Source organism: Fukomys damarensis, unplaced genomic scaffold (genome assembly GCF_012274545.1).
Source record: "Fukomys damarensis isolate Sample0158 unplaced genomic scaffold, DMR_v1.0_HiC HiC_scaffold_16, whole genome shotgun sequence".
Taxonomy (NCBI): Eukaryota; Metazoa; Chordata; class Mammalia; order Rodentia; family Bathyergidae; genus Fukomys; species Fukomys damarensis.
This window is the reverse complement of record NW_022900928.1, coordinates 134,915,542-134,925,307: the sequence shown is the minus strand read 5'-3', so window position 1 is coordinate 134,925,307 and position 9,766 is coordinate 134,915,542. Positions and strand designations below refer to the sequence as shown.

At 45.4% G+C, this 9,766-nt stretch overlaps 2 protein-coding genes across 2 annotated transcripts in view; both read left to right on the top strand.

Annotated features, from left to right (window-relative positions):
* The first annotated feature begins 1,055 nt into the window (after positions 1 to 1,055).
* LOC104875556 (olfactory receptor 6B2) lies at positions 1,056 to 1,994 on the top strand. Its single transcript, XM_010643187.1, is given in 1 exon segment — positions 1,056 to 1,994. A coding segment is annotated over 1 exon segment (939 nt).
* Positions 1,995 to 4,478: 2,484 nt separating this feature from the next.
* LOC104856345 (NADH dehydrogenase [ubiquinone] 1 alpha subcomplex subunit 10, mitochondrial) overlaps positions 4,479 to 9,766 on the top strand; it is an 80,215-nt gene continuing 74,927 nt past the window's right edge. The window contains exon 1 of the mRNA XM_033763997.1: positions 4,479 to 4,502. Within this exon, the coding sequence (XP_033619888.1) occupies positions 4,479 to 4,502 (24 nt within the window). The remainder of the gene's footprint in view (positions 4,503 to 9,766) is intronic.

The following is a 9,766-nucleotide window of genomic DNA, read 5'->3' as shown; positions in this document are numbered from 1 at the left end:
CGGGCACCCGAGGTTGCCTTTGCGCTTCTTTCCCCACACTACACCTGCATCCCCAGCAAGCTTTCCTTTTCCTTCTCATCTGCTTCAGACTTTGCCCACGGACACCCACTCCTTGGTGCTGCCCCTACCCTGCTCACCCAGCCACACCCAGCCAGACTGCCTCAGCCCTCTCACTTACTACTAGATGGCTTCCTCATTTAAATATCCCTGTATGTCTTGCTTAGAGAGCATTCTCCACCTGCTTTTCTTTGTAGCTGGTTGGTGTCTGATGGCCATCCACTGTGCCTGCCTCTGTGATCTCTCATATCCTATCCCCTTCTCCTCCCACCCACCACACTTGTGTGTGGGGCAGATGCTCCTGCTCAGTGCAAGGCCCTTAAGAAGGCCCTACTGTCCTCCACTCTCCTTGCCACACAGCTGTCGGCATCACTTTCTGTCTTCCAGGACTGTGTTGGAGCCTCTCCCTTGTTTGTTGGCACCTCTGTCTGCAGAGTGAGGACAAGACCACCTCTGTGCTTCTCCTCAAGACCCCAGCCCTGGGGAGAACCTGACTGTAAGTCTGGCTGAGCTGGACCTACTCCCTGTCATCCTAGAAATCCTACTGACCTCACAACCCCTATTTTAAAAAATCTGAATCCAAACCTCAGGTGAAGTACCTACTAATATAGGAAGAAGGGTCAGACCTGAAACAATAACCCAGCGGTCCTGCAGTCACAACTCACGACCTGAAGAGCAACAGGGTGCGGCTGCTCAGGAGCTCCTGTGTGTGAACCGATCCTTGAGATTCCAGATTGAGCACAGTTGCAGTTTCACCATCACCATGGCTGACAGGGCAGGAAGTGGGTGTGGGGCTCAGAGACCAAGCACAGAGTGGGCGAGAATCTGCACGTCTCATGTCCCATGCTTCACAGGAGACAAGTTCTTCTCCCCTGCTGACCATGGGCGCCAGGTGGCCTGTGCTGTCAGAGCTCACCCACAGGTCTTTCTCTAACTTCTCCTCTCTGCTGCCCTGCAGCCCGTCACCTTTTTCACTCATCTCTTGCAGGTGCAGAAGGATGAGTGGGGACAACATCACCAAGTTCAGCATTTTCATCCTGCTGGGCCTCCCCACAGCCGCCGGGCTGTAGTATGCACTCTTCCTCCTCTTCCTGCTCATCTACCTCTTTGTCCTGGTGGAGAACATGGTCATCATCCTCACCGTGTGGAGCAGTGCCTCCCTCCACAGGCCCATGTACTACTTTCTGGGCATCATGTCAACCATAGAGATCTGGTATGTGTGTGACATCTTCCCCAAGATGCTGGACAGCTTCCTCCTGCAGTGCAAGTGCATCTCTTTCGTGGGCTGCATGACTCAGCTCTACTTCTTCAGCTCCATGGTGTGCACCAAGTGTGTGCTCCTGGCCTCCATGGCCTATGACCACTACGTGGCCATCTGCCACCCACTGTACTACCAAGTCATCATGACCACGGAGCTCTACATGCAGCTAGTGGTCTTCTCCTTTGCCTGTGGCTTCACGATCTCTGCCATCAAGGTCTCCTTCATCTCCAGCGCCACATTCTGTGGTTCCAATGTCTTGAACCACTTCTTCTGTGACATTTCCCCCATCCTCAAGCTGGCCTGCACAGATTTCTCCACCACAGAGCTGGTGGACTTCATCCTGGCCTTCCTCATCCTGGTGTTCCCACTCCTGGCCACTGTCCTCTCCTACAGACACATCGGCCTGGCTGTGCTTCACATCCCCTCCACCACAGGCCACTGGAGAGCCTTCTCCACCTGCACCTCCCACCTCATTGTAGTCACCATCTTCTATATGACTTTGTTTTTCATGTACATCTGGCTGCAGGCCACTGATACATGGAGCTCCAACAAGCTCATTTCTGCTGTGTACACCGTCCTCATGCCCATCTTGAACCCCCTGATCTACTGCCTGAGGAACAGAGCATTTAAGGACACCTTGAGAAAGGCTTTGGGCTTGGGTCAAGCACCACTGTAGGACAGTTAATTGTCCTAGAATCTAATTAGTGGTGTTACAACTTCTATGGACACTGATGCTCTTTAAGTTTTTTAAATGAAATTTAACTAATCCAGAGAACTATCAACAATAAAACCCTTCATCTGGATATGCTTTCAGAAAAGGACCACGCTCATGGTTCTGGCTCCCAGATGGATCAGGAACCAGGTGTTTCTTTCTTGCTTCTCCTGATCTGCCAAAAAGAACCACTCTCTGGACAGAAGGACAGATCAGAGTTCACTGTTTTGAGGATTTTGTGAATGTAATCATGAAGCATTTGTGCTTTCATGCTTTGCTTCTTTGGTTAAACATGACCCATATGGGAATCCTTGCTGCTTTTGCATGTGGCAGTAATTCATGCCTTCTCTCTGCTGTGTAATGTGAGGATATCTATCAACATACATTTGTGTGCTTTATTGTTGATGGAAAGTATTACACATCCTGCCTATTGGGGATAATGTTGCTGTAGATGTTATAGTTGGTGTCTTTTGATTCATATGCATACAGTTTTGGAAGCTACATAAAACTGTACCTCAGGGAGTCCTAAGTACATTCTGACTATGCATATAATTGCTGCAGTGTAAGGTAGGTGAACAATCAGGTTCAGTAGAAACTGCAAAACTGTTATCTAAAGCAGATGCACTACTTTTCAGCCCTGTTGGCAGTACTGGAGAATCCAGTAGCTTAGCAACGCTGAGTATGGTAAACGTACTTCTGTTTAGCCACTGGTCCTGGGTTGTGATGGTATCTCATGATTTAAATTTGGTTTCCCCCAGTAAGAAGTGATACTGGCCCCCTTTTCACATTTGGTGGCCAGTTGTCCCTTTGGATGTCCCTGTTGTGAAGCACCTGTTCATGTCTCCCTTTTACCACGGGGGTCTCTTCGCACTTAGGACTTAGGTATGCTGGATCCAAGCCCTCTGCTGGCTTCATTTATGTGAAAACCTTATTCGGCAGGTGGGTTTGCCTTGTGGTCTCCTAATGGTGTCTTTTGATGAAGAGTTCTTTTTATTTTGATATCCAATATGTACATCTTCCCCCTCTGTATTACTTATTTTCCACGTAGGGGATGTTTGCCTCTGTGGAGGTCATGACATTCTCCCATTTCATGCGAGGCACACTACTGTTTTGCCTTTTGTGTTTACATCTGCATCCTAGCTGAATTAACTTTCATTTTTGGTGAGAGGTGCCCCATCTGCTTTATGTGGCGTCATATTGGCCCAGTGCCTACACCCTGTTTGTTAACCAGTTCACAGGATTCCTTCCGCACCGTCAGAGACCCAAGGACAAACCTGCACGGCTCCTGTGTGTGGACCCCACCTGCTCCAGGACCCCTCACCTGCTCCTGCACAGCTCCGTGTGGCTGTGGCACTGTGGCTTCTGCTGTCTGTCGGCTTCCTGTCGTCCTCGTCCCACTCAAGGTTGCCTTGGCTGCTGTTAGCTCTTCCTGAATGGACAGACTCACACTGTGGCGTCCGCTTGTCAACAGAAGAATAACTTGTTGGGTTTTGTTGGGACTGAGCTGGGTCCATAGGTGAAGTTGAAGATGAATGTCATGTTCACAGTTTTGAGAATTTTCATCCAAAACAAGACATTTCCCCCTCTTCATGTACAATTCATTCATATACAATGCCTCGATATTTTTTATAGTTTTTGTGGTGTAGGAGTCTTTCACATTTTTCTGATGTCTTGTTAAAAATAGATTCTAATGCAAATAGGGTTTTTCAAATTTTAAGTGTGTGTGTTTTATTCTTTTATGTTGGTACATATCATACACATTTTTAAACTTTCTTTTGGGAATAATTTTAGATTTATAGGAAAATGTAAAATCTATGCACAGGGGCCTGTGTGCCCATCTCCTGTCCCCCAGCAGTGCCATCTTGCCTGACTATGGTGCACTGTCAACACCAAGAAGTCAACTGTGGTACAACATGCAGCACTTGTTCAGTTTCCACCAACTACACATGCATTTGGTTATGTGGGGGCGGGGAGTGTATCCATAGCTCTGAACGATCTATCACCTGTGCAGGAAGCTTCAGGGCTACCGCCATAATCCAAATAGGAGCATTTCCGTCACCGACAGACATCCTCATGTTACGACTCTGTAGCCATGCTCCCTCTTTCCTGGCCTCTAGCAGCCACTAGTTTGCTCTCCATTCACCCTAACTTTGTTATTTCAAGGACATTAAATGCAAAGAAACATGCTATGTCAGCCTTTGGAGACTGGCTTCTTTCCATTCCACATAAATCCCTTCAGATCCACCCAAGTCGTTATCTGTGTCTGTGCTTTTTATAGCTGATTAGTATTCCATAGTGCGGCTGTGGCTTGGTTTGCTGATCCACTGATCTATCGAAGAGTAAGAGTGTGATTTCCAGTTCTGGATGGTATGAATGAAGACACTGTGGACACTGATGTACATGCTTCTCAGAGAACCCACATTCTCATTTCCCTGGGATAAGTGCCCAATGGTACAACTGCAGGATTATACAGTAAGTCAATTTTTAGTTTTAAAAGAAAGTGGCAGTCTCTGCTTGAGAAGCTGTAACATTTACATCCTCTCTGGACATGTACAAGTAAATTTCTGTGTCCTTTCCAAAATTTGATGTTATCCTTCTGTTGTTTCATCTTAGTACTTCTGTTAAGATTCTAGTAATAGCTCATTGTGGGCTTCACTTTTTCCTAGTTGCTAGTGAGGTTGATCATGCCTTCAAGTGCTTATGTGCCATATAGATGTCCTCTTTGGTGAAATTTCTCTTTGTGTCTTCTACCTGTTTTTGAAATGCACAGTTTGCTTCTTTGTGCTCTCAGTTTGTATTCCAGATAAAAGCCCTTTTGCTAATCTGTGGCCTGCAGATATCCTCTACGTTTCTGTAGTTTGTCTTTTTAGCCTCTTAAAAGCATCTGTCATAGAGTAAGAGTTTTTGATTTTCATGAGGTTCAGTTTGTCAGCTTTTCCTTTTATGAATTTTGATGTTTCTTCACAATTCTTTCCCCAGTCCAAAGTCTTTATCCTAGATTTTTCCTAAAAGCTTTGTAGTTTTTAAATTTAAGTGCACAATCCATTTTGAGTTAAGTTGTGAGGTGTGAAGTTCATATCAAGGTGCATGCAGCAGGGCTGTCCAGTTGCTCTACGTGATCTTCTGTAGGAATGCATTTGCAGGGCTGTCAGGCGTCTAGCAGAGAATATCTGTATGTGTTTGTTTCTGTCTCCTGTGCTCTTGTTCATGATCTCTGTGTCTATCCACACCACAACCTCCATCAGTACCACACTTTCTTGATTAACATCATTATGTAATAAACCTTAATGCTGGAAGCATGGTTCTTGTAACTTTATTCTCCTTTTTCAAAGTTATTGTGGTTAATCTAAGGCCTTTACATTTCCACATAAATTTTATAGTAAGCTTGTTTATGTCTACCGAAAGCCTTCCTGAGATTTTTGACACCAATTCCATTAAGCTGATAGATCAATTTGAGGAGAACTGGCACTGCCCGCTTTCTTCGGACCCTCCCATCTTGTGGTCTACTTCGATTCCTTCTTCAGGTTGTTGAACTTCTCAGCATACAGATCCTGTGCATGTTTTGCTAGACGTATCATATTTATTGCAGCAATTGTCAGTGGTATTCCACCTTTATTTTAGTTTCCTTTGTTTCTTGTTCGTATCTAGAATGCTGTATCATTTTGTGTGTTTATCTTGTATTTTGCCATCTTCATTTATTAGTTCTAGGACCTTTTTTGTAGATTCCTTTTGGTTTTCTATATAAGTGATCATGCCATAAACAAATAAGGACAGTTAAATTACTTCATTTCAAATCTGTATAATGCATATCAGGTTCACACACAGGCATGCTAGTCACTGAAAGCATGTCTGTAACATCCAGTTTGTTAGCCCCAAGTTTACCTGGCCTAGCTCATCCCCCCTCTAGATGAAGGACACTAAGGAAAGCATAGCTACAATGGTTTTAGGATTTACAGGGACATCCAAAAGCCAGCTGTTCCATCCAGTTCCAGATACTCTGGAGCTGTGCCTAGAGTCTCAAGTCATTGTCTTTCTTCTGCAGCCACCTCAGATCCCAGAAGAAGCAGCCACGATGAGGTCACACCTTCCCGCAAATGGGAAAACTACTGCATGATGGGAACCGAGGATGCCCCAAAACAGGAGTCAGCATCTCATCTCATGGTGGGAACTGAATTGGCCCCTCCAGGGATAATGGCTCCCAGGGCCTCACAGGACCAGTCCTGAGATGCCAATCAGCTGGACCAGCACTTGACCAGACTCACCTACCCAGCTAACTATGCAAACCGCCCAGCTCTGCACACCCCAGCCTTTACCTTTGCCCCATTTTTTATAAAACCCCTAAGCTTCTGCCACCTCCTCAAAGACAGATCTTGAAATGCTTCACCTGGGCTTCCCAGAATGGCCACCCTGTGCTTTCTTTGGCCGGCTTTGTGGGATGAGTGGAAAGGCCTGGTCTGCTTGGATCCCCAGAGCCACGGTTTTTACTCCAAAATTCCAGTAATGCCATCATTGCAAAACGTATACCTGGAATCACCCTCAATTGGGACAGCTATTTTCACCCAAGGTACTTTCTTGGAGTTGTGGCACATATGGATTTCCTGAGCAGTTTACCTCCCTATGTCATTCTCAGCTTGTTTAACCTCTGGGCCTTCTGGAAAGACATTGAATTTGACTCCAGTTTTTGCATACAATAAGTAATTAAGCTGTGATGACATTTATGTACAAGCTTTTGTGTAGACAGAAGTTTCCAGGGAGGCAGCAAGACAAGTGGCACAAAAGAAAGTGATTGCATAACATTAAGGTCTAGATCAAGCCACACCTCCAGCCAGTTACATGCTAAATCTCTATTGCTATGAGATTTACATCGTTTGGCTTGTATAACTACTACTAACACAGTGAATATTTTATAATATCTCAAATGAAAACTTGAAGGGAATATGTTTAGGGGATTTTTATACATGTACATTACATAAACATAGATCCTACTTGTAAATTTTTACATTGTATGTGATTCAAAATAGTGCATGTAGAATTATTATTGTAGTTGAAAAATACCTTTTATTAATGCAGAAACACCAGACTTTTTCTCTCGTATGAACTACTATTGAATTGTCTCTTGTTTTCCTTACCATAGTTGAGGTTACAGAATTGCTCAGATCAAATTTTGACAATTGTGTTTCTTAGGACATGAATTTCTCATGGAGCTCATATGGAAGAGAATCTCCTGTGTTGCTGTGTCCCTTTCTCTGCTCAGTGTTTGGGTTGTGGCTTGCTATCAAGGCCCAATGGCCGGAACTTCATAGTGAGCTGGACACGAGTGGTCTCACTTTTCACAAGATTTCAAACATAGTTCACTTCTGTGGGTTAATAGCTCGGTTCACAGTAGTTATGAGATTATGTTTAAATGCATTTTTTTGGTTTAAAAAAGTTTTGGGTGTGGGTTAGTAAATTTAGCCTTTAGATGTTTACTTTACACAAGGGACTCCTTGGACATAGCACTTTGGCTAGACTGACATAAATCCATGAGGTTCTAACAGGCCAACTTGAGTGGATTCCTTTTCCTTGGTTCTCCTTTCCCTGCAGAGTTCTTATTTCATTGTCCCTGTTTCTGGATCCGCACTCCTTTGATTTGTGGATGTTGAGGTTTGTTGAGAAGGAGGATGGAGCAAAGTTTCAAGGGTGAAATTGCAGTGTGTTAGAGCATGGGGGAAATGCATCACACACTTCCCTACATGGAGCACCACACTGCAGAGCTCCATCTTCACCTGAAAGGCTCTGCAGCTCTAAAACAGTTCCTCCTTTCTTTCTTGAACAAAATGTGAGCTGGTGTCAAGGAATTAAAGAGAATTGCTTGTCTGTCCACCTCAGCTCTGTTTTCTGCACATTTCATTCTGCTGTCTTCTGTGCTGTAATTCACACTTTTCATACCATTTCTCATCTGGAAAATTGGTTGTCTTGTAAATATCATAAGGCTGGGTATGGTGGCACACACCTGTAATTCCAGCACTCAGGAGGCTGAGGCAGGAGGAGGATTGCTGTGAGTTTGACACCAGCCTGGACTACGTAGTGAGTTCCAGGTCAGTCTCAACTACATAGTGAGACCCCGTCTCAAAAAAAAGAAAAAAAAAAGAGTTCAATTGTAAATAGACTATTGTGGCCATTTATGAAAAGTAGCTTGGGAAACATTACACCTCACAATATTCACAGAAATTGTCAGTGCTCTGAGGAGACCTGCCACAGTGGACTCTGCCTCCATCAGCTTTCCTGGTGCAGCTGGGCTCTGGACAAGGGTTTCAGGAGGGAGGGGAGGCAAGGCAAGCACAGGGCAGGGGTGGGGGGAGCTCCCAAATACAGCAGTAGATAATTGTGACATTTGGTTAAGATAGTGGGTGTACTTTATGACAGAGGTGCCTGGTGCTTAATTTAATGTTATTTTCTGTTTCCTACAGGGAAAAAAATGTGATCCTTTTTTCATTATGTGATCTGTAAAAACTATCACTCATGAGAACCTTGTCATGTGACAGATAAGGGACTGTCTTTTTCTGCAGTGAGACTGGGACTGAGAACTGAAGGCAGATGCAAATGGAAAGGGTAATGAAGCAGAAGAAATCTCAAGGCAGGGTTCTTCTCCCATTACCCAGAATTCTTGGAAACACTGAGAAGGACAGTGGCCTTCTAGAGACACAGAGACATCCGGGAGGCTTTGTGTCATCTGATTTGAATAGTGAGTGGTGACTCTGGAGGCTGGGGGATTTGGGCTGTCTTGTTACACCTGTGCACAAAGGAAATCTATGTCGTTCTGTGGCTACTGCACCAGGAGCTTTGCACGGGCTGGGACACAACTAGTGTCTGAATCATTTTCTTGTTACTGGGACAAAACACCCGACACCCACAGTTTAAGTAAGAGAGGTTTATTCTGGTTCACTTTGCAGTCCAGAGGCTCTGAGGCAGGACGCCATGTCACAGGACCAGGAAGAGGAAGAGCTGCTCACCTCATGGTACACGGGAATCAGAGAGGAGAGGACCTGGGAAGGGAGACACAGCCTTCTGGGTCACGCCCACAGTGATCTCCCTTCTCCCCACCTCCAACAGCAAGTCAGTACAGTGCACCATAATCCAGTCAGCGAGTCCCAAACCCCAAATCCATAATCCAGTCCCAAGTCCCACCTCTGAGTGACTGAGGCTTTAGAGGGACTCCTAGATATAAACCATAACAGCCAGAAAGGGTGAGAGGAGGCCCTGGGCCCTCAACGTGTAGAAGTAAGGACAGTATTTCTCTGGTTGTGACCATCTGCATGAAGATTAGCTGGAAGCTCCTGGGGGCCATCCAAGGTGGCTGACCTCCTGGCTGAAATGGGAATCTGTGTTTCTTCTACAGTGCTAGAAAGGAAACCCAAAGCCTTGCAGGTGCTAAGCAAGTACTCTACCACTGAGCTACACCCGGTCCTGGGAATCTGTATTTTTAACCAGCTGTATTTCTCCAGTTAGAGAAACAGGCATGGAGCAACCTTAGTTTTTCCAACCGCATCCCCGCTGTTCTACAATTCTGCGATCATTCTGAGACTTTGAAAATCAAAAGCAGGTTAAATGGAAGAAAAATCCTGAGGAGCATGAGGATTTGTAGAAACTTCCAAACAAGAAGCTTGTGATGGGGAACCCGGGTAGGGAGCAGGTCCCCCCAATCTCACCTGATTGGACCCCAAAATCTGGGGCCCCTCTCGCCCCGCCCCGCCCCA